The sequence below is a fragment of the Plectropomus leopardus genome, chromosome 2 (assembly GCF_008729295.1).
Source record: "Plectropomus leopardus isolate mb chromosome 2, YSFRI_Pleo_2.0, whole genome shotgun sequence".
NCBI classification, from domain to species: Eukaryota; Metazoa; Chordata; class Actinopteri; order Perciformes; family Serranidae; genus Plectropomus; species Plectropomus leopardus.
The window spans coordinates 27,439,538-27,458,643 of record NC_056464.1 but is presented as its reverse complement, the minus strand read 5'-3'; the positions used below and the strand labels follow the sequence as shown (position 1 = coordinate 27,458,643).

The 19,106-nt window shown below is 37.3% G+C and overlaps 1 protein-coding gene across 1 annotated transcript; it reads right to left on the bottom strand.

The window, feature by feature from the left end:
- Window positions 1-1,126: 1,126 nt before the first annotated feature.
- On the bottom strand, window positions 1,127-19,034 carry mst1 (macrophage stimulating 1). The gene is made up of 18 exons (XM_042508225.1): window positions 18,778-19,034; window positions 16,725-16,869; window positions 15,863-15,978; window positions 15,669-15,783; window positions 14,747-14,883; window positions 13,900-14,020; window positions 13,663-13,781; window positions 9,113-9,287; window positions 7,784-7,914; window positions 6,944-7,046; window positions 6,062-6,198; window positions 5,897-5,929; window positions 5,692-5,806; window positions 5,519-5,596; window positions 4,241-4,387; window positions 4,037-4,143; window positions 3,592-3,731; window positions 1,127-1,545 (listed from the first exon to the last, which is right to left on the bottom strand). Exons 1-18 carry the CDS (start codon window positions 18,824-18,826, stop codon window positions 1,384-1,386), a joined length of 2,130 nt encoding a protein of 709 aa, XP_042364159.1. The 5' UTR covers window positions 18,827-19,034; the 3' UTR covers window positions 1,127-1,383.
- Window positions 19,035-19,106: the final 72 nt, after the last annotated feature.

Below are 19,106 nucleotides of genomic sequence, written 5' to 3'. Positions count from 1 at the left end.
AGAGGCTGCTGTTAACACAGATAAAGAGTGACAACATAATAAAAAAAACTGATACTCGAAAGGCACTTGGAGTGTGCAGACCAAATCTATTTTGCAATGTTAATGAAATTTTAAAAAATGATTTGTGATTCTGCCCTCACATTCTGATCTGATCCAAAATTTAATGGGTTGTTTCTTGACCCATCCTGCACCTTTCTATCAAGTTTCATGAAAATTGGGCCAATAGTTTTTCTGTAATCCTGTTGATAAACAAACAAACCGAAAAAACCCCACAAAAAAACTACGTGTCAGAGGTAATAATGTAAAATATGTATTCATATGAGAAGTTATAATTGTTGACAAATGTTGTACTTTAATAAACACTTGAAATGTATTTAAATTTGCTTACTACTGCAGTGTGTTATAAAACATCTATTTAATGTTTATATTAATGCTAAATATGGAACTTCTTGAAAGGTTTACTTACATTTTTATGAAAAATCTCTATATTGTTTTGCATCTCAGAGAACATGATGATATTTTGAGATGATGTTTCCTGCTTATTCTGTTTGATGTCTGGCAGCTTGCAAGCACTTTTTGTCTTTATGCCAATTTATAGAGCACTTAATGTTTGCAACTCTGGCTGAAAATATTTACTAAATATAAATGCAGCTAAAAATGTATTTAACCCTATTTAACCCATTGAAACTTAAGCAAATTCAGCTTGATGTGTTTCAAAAACATGCAAAGGTAATGAGCAACTTAAGAAGAAATGACCTCAAAATTTGTAAGAAATTAGTAAAAAAGTACAAGAAACTTACTTGATTTTTTTTTTAAAGCAAAGTAATAAAAGGAAGAGGAAGAAACAAAGAGAAATGACCTGAACTAAAAAAAAAAAATAAAAAAAAATTAATCCTATAACATAATTTTAAATAAATAATTATGATAATTACAAATAGAACTTTCTGGACATTTTTCCCGAGCCTGTGAAAAAAGAATCAAAATCTATTAATTTTTTTGCAAAGTTGTTCACTGCCTTTTCCCCATGTTTTAAAAAAAATCAAACGAATTTGCTCGTGTTTCAAAGGTTTACATACTTGTGAAAGCCTCTGAACGCAGCCCAAGGAAAGTGATGTCGATCCAGGTGTCAAAGGGTTAAAGCATATGTACTGTGACCAATTACTGTGCTGCCTTTACATTTTCTCCCTGAATGAACACATCTTTTTTTATAGTCTTGTTGTAACTGGAATAATAAAATCTGACTATAAATGTCAAAGTAATTACATTTTGTAATGTAAAGGATACATCTGAGAAGCAAGGAACGTAAATGGTTAAGTGATTAACTGGTTTTGGGGGCTTTTAAAGCAGATTTGATATGTCCCTGTTGGATGGCAGTCTCTGTCTCTAAGCCATCTCCATGACCTTCTTGATCCAGTCCACGTACACAGAGACTCGGATGAAGATGTTGGGCTGCCCTGGGTGTCCACAGCGCCTCATGGGGATGATGACACCCTCGAGTACCCAGCAGTCCCTGTTCTGACACGCCAGAGGGCCGCCGTAGTCTCTCTGCAGACACACAGGAACGACACTCTGGAGTCATTATTTGTCTCTGTTATGACTGACTGTCACTGCTGAGGATGGAAACATCTTGCAGTCACATCTTGTCCAGTCCACCTCCATTATCCACATGTTGAATGTGTTTGATTTATAGGAACATATAAATAGCTGTACGCTCTTTACTTCAAGGGATCTTCATCATCAAAAGAGTTTCTTCACCACCAGTACTTGAGTGTTATTTCTCAGCGCTTAAAGGAGCTGTATGCGACATGCGGAGCATATCTATGATCCAGAGTGAGGGCGCGATTGTCTGCATATGGATCTCAACATGGTGGTGGCTGAACCAGCAGCTAGCAGATAATAGTGCTAACTCCATAAACACCGCTAACAACAGCAACAATACTGACATAAGCACCCAGGGACAGTGTCAGGCTTTGAAGCGAATTTCACATAGTGGTCAAAAGCAGAATTACACCTTCCTGTCATGTCCTGCAAGTCATGGGTGCCATGAGGCCCAAAAGACTTTTCCCGCAGACGTACATTGTGAAAGAGACATCTATAAATCAGTGGATACATTTTTTGATCTCATAACCTCTGTGAATTGACTCGTTTCGCTATTGGGATTTGATTAATTTGCTCTGATTCCATCTCCAAAGTCTAGAGCAGCTGCACAATTACATCACTTTATTCCCATTCAAGTTGGTGGAAGGCTAAACCAGAAAATAGCCGCTCAGCTAACTCATAAATCAAGATTTTTTGACTTCATGCACCACTACTTTGGGGCCCGCCCCCAACCTGTATCAAGTTCTCTTTATACATCCATGTGTGACAGAGCTAATGGTGTTACCCACTGGGGAAACCACAGGGTCGGTGGCATGCTTCTGCAACAACACTGCTCCACCACAGTGCATTAGGACAACGATGTCAGCAGTAACTGCCATATTAACATGTTGCATATTGGTGGCAATTAGCTCGCCACACACTGTATTTCACATGCTCTAAGATGCACACATGGCCAGACCCTCTACCACAACAAAGAGATAAGCTTGGATTTCAACACACAGAGGTGACTTCATTCTCTGCTCAAAATGCCATTACACCACTATATATTTACTTGATAAATAATTATTTGCTTTTTTTCTTTGTGTTTGCCTTGCTCATTAAAAGTAGCAGCTAGTGGGGATATACAGAGGTTGTATCCTCGCCGCAGTGGTTCAATTCTGGCCTCGACCCTTTGCTGCATGTCGCCCCCTCTCTCTCTCCTCCTTTCACGCTTAAAGTGTCCTGTCCATTAAAGGCAAAAAAAGCCCCAAAAAATTATCTTAAAAAAAAAAAGTTGCAGCTAGTTCGACACTTTGGTCAAAATCATTGTTTTCTTTTTTTTAGCTGTCAGTTAGATGAGAAGATTGGTACTACTCTGAAGTCTGTACCCAGCAGTCTGTTGGCTTATTTTAACATAAAAAATGGAAACACAGAAATTGCCTGACTCTGTTTAAAGCTAAGAAAATCCCCCTGCACCTAAAACCACAATTTGTTGTTTTTTTAATGAATTAAACTAAAAAAGAAATAAAGTGTTAATTAGTGAGTGAGTTAATTAGTGTTAATTAGTAAAGGTTTTAGTGGGTGGATTTTGTTACATTGAGACAGAACCAGGACAGCCAAGTTAAACTAAGTTAAGTGGCTAGTGGCTCTTGCTTCATATTTAACGTACAGATAGAAGAGTGGTATCAGTCTCATCTAACTATTGACAAGAAAGTGATTGAGCGTATTCCCCCAAATGTCAAAGTATACCTTTAATGCCACTGCACACTGCAGTAAATGTCACAGAAAATTGTCTGTTTCGTCATGGTGACCTGGACGCATGCCATATTACCACAATGCATTTCTGTTTTAAACAGTCCAATAAAGGCAAAATGCAATCATAAAAATAAATGTTTGAAAAATAAAATAGTGAATTAAGAAACTTAAAGAGATCCAGGGTGGAAAAAAAGTCAGCTCAGAAAGAACAATGAAGCTTTAGTACTGTGCATGCACACTTTTTTCATGGACACTTACCTCACAGGCGCCCACCCCTCCCTGGAAGGAGCTCGTGCACATCTCATTCTCACGAACACGACCTCTGAAGTATTTGTTGCATTCCTTGTTACTGAGAACTGGTATGTGGGCCACGTTGAGGACAGTCTCATCTCCAGTCCCTTGAAAAATAGCAAGAAGGAGGAATTAGTTAGCAGCCAATGTGTTTAGAGAGATGGAGAAAAGAAAAAAAGGGAAGGTGGACAGATGTGGAATGGTTCTGGAAATAGCAATGCCATCTGTTGCTCAACGGTCTGAATAGCTCGCTCATTTGGATGCGACATTACTTCAAGGGCAGAAACAAGATGCTTGTTCTAAAGAAGTCATCTATTATCAATTACTGCAAATGAAGCATATTGTAGTGGCATGAAGCGCAGCGTGTCGTTAAGTCAGAGTCAAGTTATGATTTCCAAAAGATTATACTTGCCTCTCGTCTCACCCCATCCTGCGATCTCACAAGTCGTCCCCTCGGCTACAATGTAGCGCTCAGGAGGGAGGCAGATCTGAGAGACACGCTCATTAAACTGGGCCGGGCTACAAAGAGAAGAGAGGCAGAGCTAGATTATTTGTATGCCTGTGTGTGTGTGTGTGTGTGTGTGTGTGTGTGCTGGAGGCACTGGACAGTACACACGATTCCAGTTGTAGCATAACAAGCTGAGACTCCGAGGGGCCGCAGACGATCTTGGTCAGTGGGATGGTTTGCACGCCAGGCTCTCCTTCTTGTGGATCCCGATACAGCGTTCCCATCATGGCCGAGTACCCGGGCAGGTCCACATAGCTGTGCACACATACAGACAAGCACAATACAAGTCTATTTCATGTCCTATCCTGAAAAATCCGAAAGTCTCCAAGGGGAACTCAAGTAATTTAAAACTGCTCTTCCATAAAGGAATTACAAGAGATATTTTAAACCAGACCAAAGGTCTTCATACACTGGAGGCATATGTTTCATGTGATTAATACACACATTAGCGCAGCGTTTAAACTGCTGGTTTTGTTATAAGCACTTACAGACAAAATGTAAATATTATGCAGTAAAAAGCCTTGGAACAAGGTTGATTTTTCAACCTCTGCAGCTGAAAAATAAAGCCAATGCAGAAGTCGCCAAAAAGGTGGTTCCTTGAAAGGCCACTTGACAGTGTTGTTTTCTACAGTATATCTGATCTCAACATTCATGACAAGATGTGCAGGATGTGCATGTTTTTTTATAACTCCCCTGTTTAGATTTTATCAAAGCTCAAAGTTACACATAATTAAGGACGAGGTAGCTTTGAGTGACAGGCTGTCTGTGGATAGTGTCCTTGGACTCAGTCCACACTCTTGTCAAAGTACGGTCACCTTGGGTAATTTCTGAGTCCAGCAATCCAAGATAGCAGCAGCCAAAGTGCCAGATTTAAGGCTTTAAAATGGGAGTCCACAAACCAACAGGTGACATCACGGTGGCTGCGCCCAATATTTTTATACAGTCTATGCTTTTGCACCACGAATACATTAACCCGCGTGTAGAACAGACTCAACGTTGCCACATCACAACAACGGCCGACTTGTTAGTAATTTGTGTTTCTCAGCACTCTGTGTTATTATGTGACAAATTAATATTAAAGTATTTTTACAAATATGACATTTTGAAATGTATCTGGAACCAGTTGTGGAGGATATTTTGAGTACAGCTCAAAATATCCTCCACAACTCTTATGTGGAGAAACGATGAATCCATGCAGGTAAGTATTTCACATTTATTTGTTAAACCCACCGTGTGTAAAGACCTAAAAATACTGCAGTCATACTACCGGCTCTGTGAGGCTAGCTGCAGCAGTGCTTTGAGGTAAATGCTAATATGTTCACAGTGACGATGCTAACATCCTGCTGATCGGCTGTGCTCCAAAACCTTGAAATAAATAAAGTTTACCAGGAGGAGAAACACTGCTTGGTGCTGATCACCCATCTGGGGTTAACCAAGGATCCTCCACAGAAATGGTTTCCTTTCCTGAACACAAGAGGTCAGAGGTCACACACTGAGCACAGCAGAGTGTATTTTATGCACTCATGGCCGGCTCAAACACCATCAGCCCTCACACTCACCTGTCTCTGAGGCTCACCGTCCACGGCGAGTTCCCAGGAATCCCATTCACAATACGCAACCTCGTCCTTGGGATGCGGTCGTCTCTCTTCCCACACTCGCTGAACTCCACCTTCTCTGCGTCCACAAAAAGGGAAAATAATATTCTAAAAAAAAAGGCTTGTCACCAGCATCAAAATGTTGCTACATATTCATTCAGAAACTTACCGACTGATTCAGTCAGGGACACTTTCTCTCCAGCTGTGTGAAAACAGCAAGAGACAGATGAATCGTTAAAGTCAGAACACAGAAGCTCTGGATTTATTGTCACCATTCAGTCAAATGAACTATTCTGAGGACGTTCAGAGAGACAAAGAAAGCAGAGTTACATACCGCACTGTTTGATGGCACAGTAGTCAAACTCAGTTTTGGGGTCCGTGGTGTAGCACCAGGGTCCATGTTGGTCTCCATCTGGGTTACGACAGTAGTTTTCTGTCAGGTTGGCATCGGGATGCGTCCTTGGATTTATCCTGGAAAATCACAGACTGTTTTTCAAGGCTTTTATTTGTAGTATACAATTATATTTTCACTTTTTTCTATTTTTTGTTGCTTTTTTTCAGCTCCTTCTATATGGTTTAATAAATGAATAGTTTCAAAAACACTTCACTTGAAACAGTGATCACAATGGTTAAAATATAACAGAGGTAAAAATTTTAAACAAAAAGGAAGGATAATTAATATTACACACACAAAAAAGGGTTGATGGTGGATAGGGGCAGGGAGGGGAGAGTTGTGTGGATACATATAGTGGTATGAGTATAAGTATCAGTATGAGCGAAATTATGAGAATGTCGGGTTTTTTTTTTTTTTGTGTGTGTGTGTGTGTGTGTGTGTGTGTGTGTAGTACCAGTTATTTTTTTTTCACGTTATTTTTGTTTGCTTTGTTTGTTTTTGTAGGTATTCCTGAAGCAGTTTAACTACTATCAACTATTGGTTTGAATTTTTCCAGCTTTGAGAAGCTCCTCTATTTCTCTATTTCCATGCATTGCACTGTTGGAGAAAAGGTGTAATTTAAAAGCCCATTAAAAAAAATCAAGAGACTATTTTCAGTGTAAAATGCACAACATACTCAAAACCTGCCTAGAATTATGATGCATTTTGGATTTTGGACACCGATTTTATAAAGAGGCAACAAGCAGAGCTTGTTTTGATTGTTTCATAGATGACTGTTTTCTTCTAGGGAGAAAAAGTGCCTTTGTAACAATTAAATCGTACTTGGTCAGGTGAGGTGTGTTGACGTTCCATTTCTGGCAGGTGATCCCCTTACGAGTTTTGCGGACCATGCCTCTGTAGTTTTTTCCATTTTCGTGGTAGCAGTCTGTAAAAAAAAAAAAAAAGACATTGTTATTATGTCAGGGACCTTAATGCGTTATGGCATGCAGTGAAAGTGGTTAAAAAAATTATATATTTATCTCTCTCATATATATATATATATAGATGGATGGATAGATAGATAGATAGATAGATAGATAGATAGATAGATAGATATAGATATAGATATAGATATATAGAATTGGAGACAACACTAAATCGCGGCTTTCTCATGCGGGGCCATAGCTACCATTTAGCCCTTTATTATACACATTTGGTTTGACTCAGCGTGTCAGCCCAGCGTAGCAGGGATTTACATCTCGATACACCCAGGCTACTCACTTGAAGGGGTTGGCAGCATGTTAATTTTCCCTTTGCAAGTAGAAATGAGCTAACAGTAGCCATCTGAGACTTCCAGGCCATTAAAGGCTGTAGCAGCAAAACCCCTCAGTGTATTGAATTGACCAAAGGTGCATTTGATTGCTCACAAAAGTAATTTTTCATTTTCAAAAGTGAAAGTGTCGCTTTAATTTTAGGAAATAAAATCTAGTGTTGTGTATCAAAATATCAAAATATTAAGCAACATGTTTAAAATTACAATAACATTTTATTGTGACTTGAGTAATGTGATAATATCATATTGTGGTGCCTCTGTGGATTCTTTACAACATCACCTTTATCCTTTACAGTCAACAGCAACATTGAATTCCTCTTTTTGTTCACATCTGATTTACAAGTTCATACCCTCAGCCTCTATGTCGTCTGCACAACGTTTGATCTGTAAGCACAGAGCGGTCCTCATCTCTGGCACAGATGTGAAACACCAGGGAGCCTCTGAGCCGTCTGGGTTACGACAGTAGTTCTCCTCCAAACCCCTGGAAGAGGTGCAGCAGCACACAGTCAGGCAGAATTGGTATGTCATAAAAAGACTTCCACATAACACACTTGTCCCCATATATTCACCTAAACCCCCCAAAATAAAACAAACCATAAAAAAACCCATTTACAACAAAGCGTTATGCATAAAATTGACACATGGCACAAAAACACCCAAAACATTTTAATAACTAATTTTCTGTTCCCCAGTTAGCAGCATTTAACCATTTTTTCATGCACCGGTCAATCTGCGTATTCTCAAAATATACATTTAGGTGGTCATTTTGGTTCTGGAAATGTATGCAAATGAATGCATATTTAATTAGACAATTAATCATTTGCACATGTTTAAAAACTTGCAAATAAAAAAAAATTAAATAAGTTTGCCACATTTTTACCCTATTCACCAATGATGTCTCCCCTTTAAATGCTCTATACTTACACAGGCTTATAATTTTTTTTATTGTAATTTTTTCCAACCTGTAATTATTGTTTTTTTTTTCTTATTTATAAAGCCCATTGTCACAAGTGATTAAATGAATGTTGCAGATAGTAAAGGCAGAGCTCATTTTAATTACTTTACATACTGCAAAAATAATAATAAACTAAAATAATATATCATAGTTTATTTGTTGATTTATATTTTGCTTTAACAACATAAATTTGCAAAGTAACTAGTATGAAAAGCTGTCAAATAAATGTAGTGGAGTGAAATGAAAAACTTTGCCCTTTAAAATGTGGTGGGGTATATCATCACTAATGCATAAAATGAAGACATACTTAACTGTATCTACTTAGCCTGTTTAATGTTTATTTTAGAGATATAAAAATTATACCAAAATAACATTCTCATAACACCCAACACTTCTTGTAACTTCTACAGAAAACGGATGACTGAAACGCTTGTAATTGATTTAGGCATGATGAATGATTACCAAGTCACAAATAAGCTTAATATTCATTTCACATCCATATTGCCGCTCAGAGTGCGACCCGCTTGTTAATCTGGAGTTGGCTGATTTATCATCGACTGTCAACTGTCAGCAGAGAAATAAGATCGCAAGAAATTTCACTGCAATGACATCTCGACATTAATATTCACGCGTGGAGCAAAGAGAGCACTTTCAAAGTACTTTTATATTTCAAACAACTTCTTCTACTCTCCTTTGTCATGAGTGATGTTACATCCGTACTCACTTGCACTCGTATGTGTTTGGGTAGAAGGGATGCTCATGAGGTTCTTGGGCATCCCACCGCTGACAGGGGATGCCTGATGTTGTCTCATTGACTTTGCCACGGTAATCCTCCCCACGGCCGCGGAAACAGTTGGTTGTGAAGCTGGAGCGCTGGCGTTTCTCCACCCGCACCTCAGCTGGAGGGAAAGAGGAAATAAAAGTGTTAAAGGTGAGGTTAGTTTATATGGTCCCACAGGACCCCTGGCCACTGAATGATGAGAAGGTTTTGGGAGTCATGTACTGTTATTGTGCTTCATTCAGAAAAAAAAAAGAAAGATTTTTGTGCAGAGTTTGACATTTCCAGATTTATCTGTTAAGGGGACAGTTCACCCCAAAATTAAAAAAGAAAAAAAAACATATATTTACCTGCTTGTGGTGCTAAAAAATAAATTAATTAATAAAAAATGAAAAGAAAACATTTGAAAACCTCAACAGCAATGTCTCTTTCGAAAAATCATGACCTGGTTACTTAAGATAATGTACACACTTTGTTGTGAGAAGTTTCATGTAGGAACTATTTCTACTGAACCACAACCCCAACTGTAACGACGTGCAGGTTGTCATGAGCCTCTCATGCATGAGCAGATGTACGCTTCCTCTTGCACAGTGATACAGTTGGCAGGTGTAGTTCAGTTAAGAGAACAGTTCCTACATGAAACTACACACAACAAGGTCTGTGGATTATCTTGAGTAACCGGGTCATGATTTATGTATAGAGACATTACTGTTGAGCTTTTTGATTTTTTTTTACACTTTGTAAGCCGAGTGCCATTTAGTTTCATTGTAATAGAGAGAAAGCAGACATCTCTACAGCTGATATCTCCAACACTCAGCAGCTCACACCAAAACAGTCTAGACTGATAAATAGCACTAATAGCACTACAGATAATAGGAAAAATATGTAGTTTTGACTTTGAGGTGAACTGTCCCTCTATGAAGTATACCGAGCATGATTTTGTGACATTACAAGTATGATGTGGGGACTCTCCAGCACACATAGACTTCTGTGCAGCTGTTAAACTTTTGAAATGAATAATATTTGAAGGGTTCATTTGAAAAACAGATGTTTCTGGGGTTTTTTTTTTCATTTATTTTGTTTGTGAGTGTGTCCAAAAGCCAAGGAACATCAGTCAAACTGTTTGTTTTGATAAGATATCGCAAAGTTTTTGAAGTTTTATAAATCATGTTGGTTTTTTTAACTTCTCTTTATTCAAAGGAATATAAATCAAACTGGTGGTTTATTGATTCAAAGAATGTCTCTCATCTGTTATCTGCAGATTAACTTTTCATTTGTATTTTCATATATTCTGGATTTTTCAGTGAGGGAGAAAGAGTGTATTTTTTTTTTAATCAAAATAGAAGTATAATAATAAATATAAGATTATGATTCCAAGTTAAGTATTTCTGTTTCTCAAAAACATGTCTGGAGGGGATTTTTAATGAATCAGATTTAACAGTCTTCTTTCCAAAGTAATGACTGCGTTAGAATGATTTCTATTAACTAAAAAGAAGTCAAAATAAAAAATCCATCTCTGTTTTTTCCCCTGACATTGAGAAGATCACACTGGGATTTTTTTTTTTTTTTTTTTTTGCTTAGATTCCTGAAATGTAAGGAACCCCGCTTCCTTGTATATATCAGTTATTTTATATTTCCTTTAGGCTCATTTTTTAAAACTAGTGTCTGAATTGCTAAATTTTAATATGAGAATTCCCCCTATGATTGCGTTTTTTTTTATTTATTTTTTTTTTTTAATGAACTTGAATACAACGTCTTTATCTCTTAAAAAAAACAAAAAAAACATTTTGAGGAGTGTTTTGTTTGGCTGCACCACAAGATGGTGCTATCTCATAGACGTTTGGCTGCAGTGATCTCTGTCCTCAGTGGAAATGCCAATGTTGCCAATGACATCTTGCACAACTTGTGTCGAAATTCTGGAGAAAACACATGATGACCTGCTTGGATTTATTTATTTATCTACTGAAGCTAAAAGTTCAGCATTCGAGTCTACCTTAGCTTGTCATTTATTAAATATAGTCCAAATTTCAAAATAGAATCAGAGTAAAAATTAGCCTAAAATGCATCATTATTGAATGTTATTCTGTATCAAAGAGACCACATTCACGTTCAGGACACTATTGTAAAGAACTAAAATTAAATGTCCCACATTTTAAATGATTGAATAAAAACATTGCAATGTACAAAAAGTCAACAGAGTACCATAATAGTAAAAAATACCTTCTATCATACCTTAAATATATTTTTTATGTATTTTTGCGAAATAACTGTATACTACTACAACTCCTACTACTCCTAATGAAATTGATACCACATTAAAAACTCAAAGAAACTGAATGAAAATCAAAACAAGCCATATAGAAACAAATAAAATAAAAAAATAAAAAATAAATGTAATTAACCTTTAATTAACCTGAATCCCTGTGAGACAATGCAGAGCTTAACGTAACACATTTGCTGCGTTATCAGAGAGAATTATTGGGGCAATTTTGAAATGTCTCACAATTTGGGGAGTAATTTGCACAAACACCAAAAAGGTGATTTAATTACAGCGACTTAATGAGACTTTTTAATTCCACTGTGTCTCCTAACACTGCAGGATCAACTCAATTTTGCTTGTGTCCCCTGGATTGTGCCAGAAGGAACTAATGGCAAAAACAAAACAAGAAAAAACAAACAAGGAGGTCTTAGGAAAACGTATGCTACAAAACACTGTAATTTAACTTCTTTATGGCTGCAGCTAAAAATTCTTTTCATCATTGATTAATCTTTCAATTATTCTCTTGATTTATCTTTTGGTCTACACCAGGGTTGTCAAACATACGGCACACAAGCCAGAACCGGCCCACCGAAGTGTCCAATCTGGCCCATTGGATGACATTATCAGACAGAGCTTTCTCATCCCAACTTGTCAAACACTGCCGCTTTGCCAGTGAATCTACATGTCAAAATATGAAGCACGAGGTACCCTCCGACGTCAGTTTTGGAACTTCATGTAGGCTCATAGCAATGCATGCGTCTTTTCTAAATACACTTACATTTTCACAGGAAATTTGCACTTACATGTGCAGTGCTTGTTACATGTATACAGTCTCTTTCAAAAAAAAACTTTTAAAAAAAAGCACTTTGTTTTCAGGTTTACTTCCTTCAATGTGGGCAACAAAAGTGTCTGGTTGGTTTAGAAAAAAAACATTCAATCTTGGCTTAAAATGAGTTAAAATGGTTTGCGTTATGTAACACTTTTTGCACTTACTAAGGGTTTTTTCCTTAAGTCTAAATTCTTGCTTGTGTTGTACGTCGCTTTGGATAAAAGCGTCTGCTAAATGAAATTGTAGAATTGTAGAATTGTAGAACTTCACATGACATATGTTATGTAAGTTGTGACTCTACCGTAGCATGCTACACTGAAATAACTTATTATTTAGATAATAATGAACAGTATGGCTCCTGTGTGAAAATCTGACTTTGTTTCATTTTGTCAATCAGCAGCTTCAGTACAAAAGAATCTGTACCAGTCTTCTTTCTTAAAACAGTAATGTTGGAATCTCACTGAAGGATATACTTCTTTATACCAAAGGAAAGGAAAACTTGGAGATGTTTTTCTTTATAGATTATTATGCAATTATTTTACTGGTCCGGCCCATGTGAGATCAAATTGGAGCGATTTGACACCCCTGGTCTATACTTTCTTTAACTCAGAGATTGGGGGTCTTTTTATTTTTACACAGAACCAAGCAACAGCAGCTTCATGCTGCTCTAGTGTGTGATTTTAGAAAGCATGCTGGCATTGCAGAAAAAAAGGCGTGACGGCGTTGAAGTTTCACACAACAGCGTCAGCCTCCAGTGTGACATTTAATTGAAGCGTAGGCAACGTTTTCTAATAAACAACAATGGAATGACATGGCAATACGATCATTTACCATCAGAGAGTAAGGAGCTTTCCCAGTTTGCAGAAATTTACAGTTGCTCTTCTTCTTCTCTGGTTACCCACTAACTGCATCTAGCTGCTTTTTAAATCTCCCCCAGTGGGTCTTAAAACGTCACACCCATCCTGCCCATGGTCCACCCTGTCAGATGTCCCTTTCATAAAGAGACTGTTTTGGCGCAGTTACCACCTCCATTTGCGACTTATAGGTGAGATAACTCTACCGTAATCATTCCGTGATTGAAATTTTTTACACACAACGGCGAGGCGGCATAATTGTGTGACATTCCCACCTTGAGTAGTGAAAAATTTCAACCAACCAGTAGTAAAAAAAAATCTGATATATTCAGTTTACTATCATGGAGGACAAAGAAAAGTAGCAAATTGTCATACTATATGAGAGAATGGGATCAATTACAAAAAATATGCATATTAAAAGAAATTTGATTAATCTATTATCATAACAGTTGCTGACTATTTTAATCAACTAGTAATTTAATCAACTAACTGTTCCATTGCTACTCTGGTTTCGAGTATTTCTTAAAGTATAACTATAATAAAAACATCTTACTGCACTTGCTGATGTCACAGTTCTCCCTCTCCACCTCGGAGTCTGTGGTGTAACACCAGGGCACCGGAGAGGCGTCGGGGTTTCGGCAGTAGTTGTCGTCTAAACTCTTATCAGGATACCTGAAAAATACATGAACATTTTTATGTCAACAATAACAAAACAAAGGATGAAAACAGTTTTGATTCATTTGGCTGATTAGGCACATGAGGGGTAATGTAGTGATGAGTAATAGAGTACTTTTCAGGCTGGTAGATGTGTTGGTGCGGGTACTGCTGGTCCCATCTCTGACACTCTTTGCCACTCACAGTGTGGTCGACCTGCCCTCTGTAGTCCTCTCCGTTACACGTGATACAAACCTCTGCAAACAAAACCACAAACACAGCTTCAGAGTCAGAGGTGAGAGACATTACAACACACAAACATTTCCTTTTACATGTCCCAGAATATCCAAATAATTCCCTTGAAAGGAGCCGATGTACTTTCATAGGAGGATTCCTGGAAAAGACCCTGTAATTTGGCACTAATTGCAGGGAAATGGTGTTCAATTGGTATACTCTGTAATTACAACCTTCTTTAACCAAAGTAATCATCTTTTAGTCAGTGCACAGCGGGCAGCAGGTTAGCTGAACATGCAAACAATGTAAAAATGTTTTTCTGTGTAAAGGAGGACGTACAAATTAGTAATGGGAGTTAGGTTTTCCACAAAATAAGTGAGTATTTTGGGGGGTTTTAATGGATTTGGGTCAGTTTCTAAGGAGTTCTTTCAAGGACAAGAAGTCAAAACCTGCTTATAAACTCTGCTAAACTATGAAACTATTTTTAGTTTTGATCTTCTATCTTCTTTATTTCTTTCTTTTTCTTTTTCTTGTATTTCTGTAAAAACTCTAACTAATAAATTGTAACTTTTAAACTAACTAAAAATTTAAAGAATATATTTTTTCTATGATCAGTGCCAAATTGTGTAGTTTGTTCCAAGCCTTCTAGAAAATTATAGAAAATTTTAGGGATCGAATAAATTCGTTCCTAGCACCCTGTACAACCTTTCCATACAACATGGTGATGAGTTGAAATGTGTGAAACGTACCATCTTTGCACTGGGGGATGTTGCAGCTTTCATAACGGCGCTCAGGGTCAGTGGTGTAGCACCACGGACCGATCCGATCCCCATCTGGATTTCTGCAGTAGTTCAACTCCAGACCATTGGTGCTTGTGGGAGTCCACCTGAGACCAACAGAGAGTTTTACAGTTATTCAGTAATTTTACAGAGCAGTCAAAGTGTTTTAGGACACAATGTCACATTTGCTTGTTTTTTCATGTTCTGTACCCCTGAAATTATTGGAAGAGTAACATGTTATAGCGCCGACTCTCAGCTTTAAATTGGGGAAGTTTACATCCACGTCATAATAACAGTGTGGGAGATGGAACCCTTTTTATACACAGAACCCCAATGTTGGAGGACGGAAAGTACACTATAAGCTAAAAACACACAATACTGGCATATATTAATAAGAGCTGCCACCTGTTGTTATTGACCAGATTGGCCAGAAAGCCAAGACTATGTGCTAAAAGAGGCTGAAAAGCTCTGCTATTTAGGAAGGATCAGCTTTTGCCATCACACAGCAGATTTAGAGTCCCACATGCTCGACTGAACAGGTTGAGAAATTCTTTTGTTCCTCAATCTGTCAACCTGTTAAATCAGAGCGGCCCAGCACAAATGTAAAATAAAGCTAACACACTCTCATTTGTATTTATTTATTTTTAAATCCAAAATTAGTCAAATTCACTTGTCAGTTCAAACTGGTTGGATAGACAGTTAATCATAATGGGGTGGCCACTCAGATTTAAAGGGTGGCACCGCAGGCCACTCCCTAGACACGCCCCCAAGCGTCACAGCGTGAAGCGGTCATCGAGCAAGCCTCCGTATTTGACGAGCTGTGAGTGAAAATACGCTCGTTCACCCAACTTTAATCTCCATCAAAGCTTAATATGAGATTAATCCGTCTCACCTGTGATCGTGAGGAAACTTGGACCACCACTGCTGGCAGGTGAGCCCGCTTCTCGTGGTGAAGACTTTCCCTCGGTAGTCCTCCCCTTTACCCACGATGCACTGTCTGACGTAGACTTTATGATAAAAAAACAAATCAATCAAACAACTTATCCGTCACTTTGATCTCTGTGACATCATCAAAACGAGTCTTACCTTTCTTCTCATACAGGTCACAGTTCACGTTCCTCTTCACCTCTGCGTTGCTCCCGTCTCCCACCCAGGGCAGATGTTTACAGGAGACGGTCGGACGTGTCTCATAGTTGAACGCTCTGATGTTGAAAAATGTTGTCATGTCAAAACTTTGTACACTGATGGATGACAACCTTATTAACCCTTTGAAAACTGAGCAAACTGGTTTGATTTCGTTCAAAAACATGGGTAGAAGGATGTGAGAAATTTAACAACACATAGCTCAAAAACTAGCAAGAAATTAGTTTAGAAGTATTACAAGATAATGACCTGAAAATAAGCACAAAAAAGTTTAAAAAAAAAAAAAAACAAAACTCAAAAACAAACAAGAAAAAAAGTGCAGAAAATGAGAAAAAAATATATGTATTTTTTTCTATAACATAATTTCAAACATAGAATTAGAATGAGTATAAATATAGCTTTCTGGACATTTTTCCGGAGTATTTTGGTAAGTTTATAATAATTGCCCCTTTTTGAAAACTAATTTTCAGTTAATTTTCAAGTCATTTCCTTTCTCACTTTTGACTTATTTGTTGCGATTTGTGTAACATTTCAAGTTGGTCATTGCCTTTTCCCCCCACATTTCTGAAAGAAATCAAATCTTCTTTCTATTTTTTTGTGTGTTGTGTCTAAATTTGTTTTCCTGTGTGTGTTTTGTGACTTTAAATGTACAGCACTTTGTAACACTGATTTTGATAAATGCTATCTAAAAAAAACTTTATTATTATTATTTTTATGATAAATGTGTTGCTTTCTATTAATCCCCTTGAAGAATAAAAAGGCCCCTGAGCTGCTGTGTTAAGGTGGAGAGGTTAAGGTTGGATACCTGCAGTCTAGAGATTGTGAGCAGCGTGTGGCGCAGTCCTCCAGGTTCAGACCCGCTAACAGCGACACTCGAGCCGAGTTCCAGGAGGTGGGAACCAGCTCTCTGCCCTCTGAGCGCTGGAAGTCATTCAGAGGGCTGCGGTAGCCTGTTTATGCAGAAGAGAACAATAAAATCAGACTGACTGTCACGAGCGTGTCTGTCTATGTGTTTAGTCCAGGTTTGAACTGGAGTGCAGGTGCTCACTGGCACCAAGTGCAACATTTGGGCACGAGCCTGCTCACATATAACCTTTGGACCAAGACGCTGCTGCTGCTGGTTTGTGAGACCAGAGAAACACATCTGGTAACTAAAATAGACCATTGCTATTACTGCTACTAATCCTGGTATACATTAATGCAGTGCTAAAATTTGTGACATTATAATCCTAATACTCACAAAAAGAATATAACAGAAAAAAACTGATTGTGTTTGTGTACTTAATACGCATTTACCCTCTAATCTAAAATATATGATAAAACAGGAAAGTTAGACCCTTTACAATGACACCAACGATTACATATATGTGAATAATTAACAGTGGAGGACTTTAGCAATCTCAACTACATACTCCAGTACATTTTTAAGATACTTTATTTGAGTATTTTCATTTCTTGCAACTTTATACTTTTACTCCACAACATCTCAGAGCTAAAAATCGTACTTTATACTATACTTGTCTGACAGCTTAGGTTCTTTTTCAGATTACAATTTCATACTCTTCATGTCCAATGAAAACTAAACTACTAATAATAACTTAAATATCCCTTTTTTAATGTTGAAAGAATTCTCACATTTTTTAAACTAAATAAACTCTTTAAAACCCCACTTGGATCAGCTAGAAAATGCATCATCACAAAGCTGAAAAGGGATAGTACTTTTTCAGATACCGTGAAAACATTTTGGAGATTTGTGGTTCTCACATCACATGATGATCTTACAGAATATGATGCTTTGCTGTACATTAAACTACTCAGCACTTTGTAAAGGAGTTAAAATTTAAACATCTACAGCAGTGAAATGCGACATAAACATTAATGCAGCAGTAATAATAATCCAAAAAGATCATATACAATAAAAATACTACTAATAATACACTAATAGAGATAGTGCAGTACTTTGTTTTGGTTTTAAAATCATTTATTATTTTTTGGCGTTTTATTCACATATTTCAATATGTGATTTTTCTACAAGTTTATTCCTTTTTTTCCTCTCCCCCTTTATGCCTGCCTGGTTATTCAGACACCAACTGTGTTTCTGTTGTTGTGTTTTGCTAAGTAAAGAAAGGTGTCACATCGGTTTTGATAAATTATATACAAGTAAACTTTTTCATTATTATTTATTTTATTGCATAATGAGTTCTTTTACTTTTGATACTTTTGATACATTTGGTAAAACTTTATTTGGATATTCAACCCACAAAAAGTTTAAGACTATTAGTAACATTTCAGCAGCTGTTAGTTGAGATTCACTCAGCTTTTGCTGCGTAGAGTGAAAAGTTCAAGTTCAGTTTAAGTATTCTGGGAGTATGTGGTGAACTGTCACATAAACTCAAGATAAACATACAGAATAAAGCAAAACTGTTGAATTGTCAAATCTCAACCAATAACCTGTTGAAATGTAACAAATACTTTATGAACTAGGCAGACTAATAAAGTGTAAAAGTACGTTTTGCCTCTTTAAATGCAGGACTTTTACTTGTGGTGGAGTATCTTCACAGTGTGGTATTATTACTTGTATCTGAATACTTCCCCCACCAATGACATTCATGCACATTTATTACATAATTACCCTTGCAGGCTACTTTTTAAACTGGAAATTGGTAACTGCTTTGTAATTTGTTTTGTTGTTTACACATTTCTTCATAAACTCACAGACAGTTAATAAACATTACATATCCTAAATCTTATGTAAAATACACGATTTAACATTTAGACTAATTCTAACAACACAGACGATATATATAATTAAGAGACAATTATGATTTAAGACAATAATGATCACAAAACTTTCTTACCGGCGACCAGTCCGACTGTTAGGAGGATAAAGGGCAGCAGCAGTCTCATTGTTTGTGGTCTGTGGACGAGAAAGACAGTTTTTTTTTTCTGTGTGGAAATCAGACTGAGATCTCTACTCTGAACTCTCTTTTTGGGAATTAAAACATCCGATCAGGTCGACCTGCACTGGGTAATATTGCTCCTACAAGTTTAGAGGGATGTTAGAAATCCACGCAGAAAATTCAACAAAACCACCCACAGCCGAGCACTGAGCCCGTTACTCAAACAGAGGCCCTAATCCCCAAAACACAGCCAATCAATACTGCGTATTAATCATTAATGAGGAGTG

Bases quoted from the DNA above. Each gene is read 5' to 3' on its own strand.
- mst1 (XM_042508225.1), bottom strand. From the start codon at position 18,826: ATGAGACTGCTGCTGCCCTTTATCCTCCTAACAGTCGGACTGGTCGCC. The intron at 15,979-16,724 runs GTATCCAACCTT...TTTCAACATCAG, and splicing joins TCACAATCTCTAGACTGCAG to AGCGTTCAACTATGAGACAC. The intron at 14,884-15,668 runs GTGAGACGGATT...TGTTGGTCTCAG, and splicing joins AAGTTTCCTCACGATCACAG to GTGGACTCCCACAAGCACCA.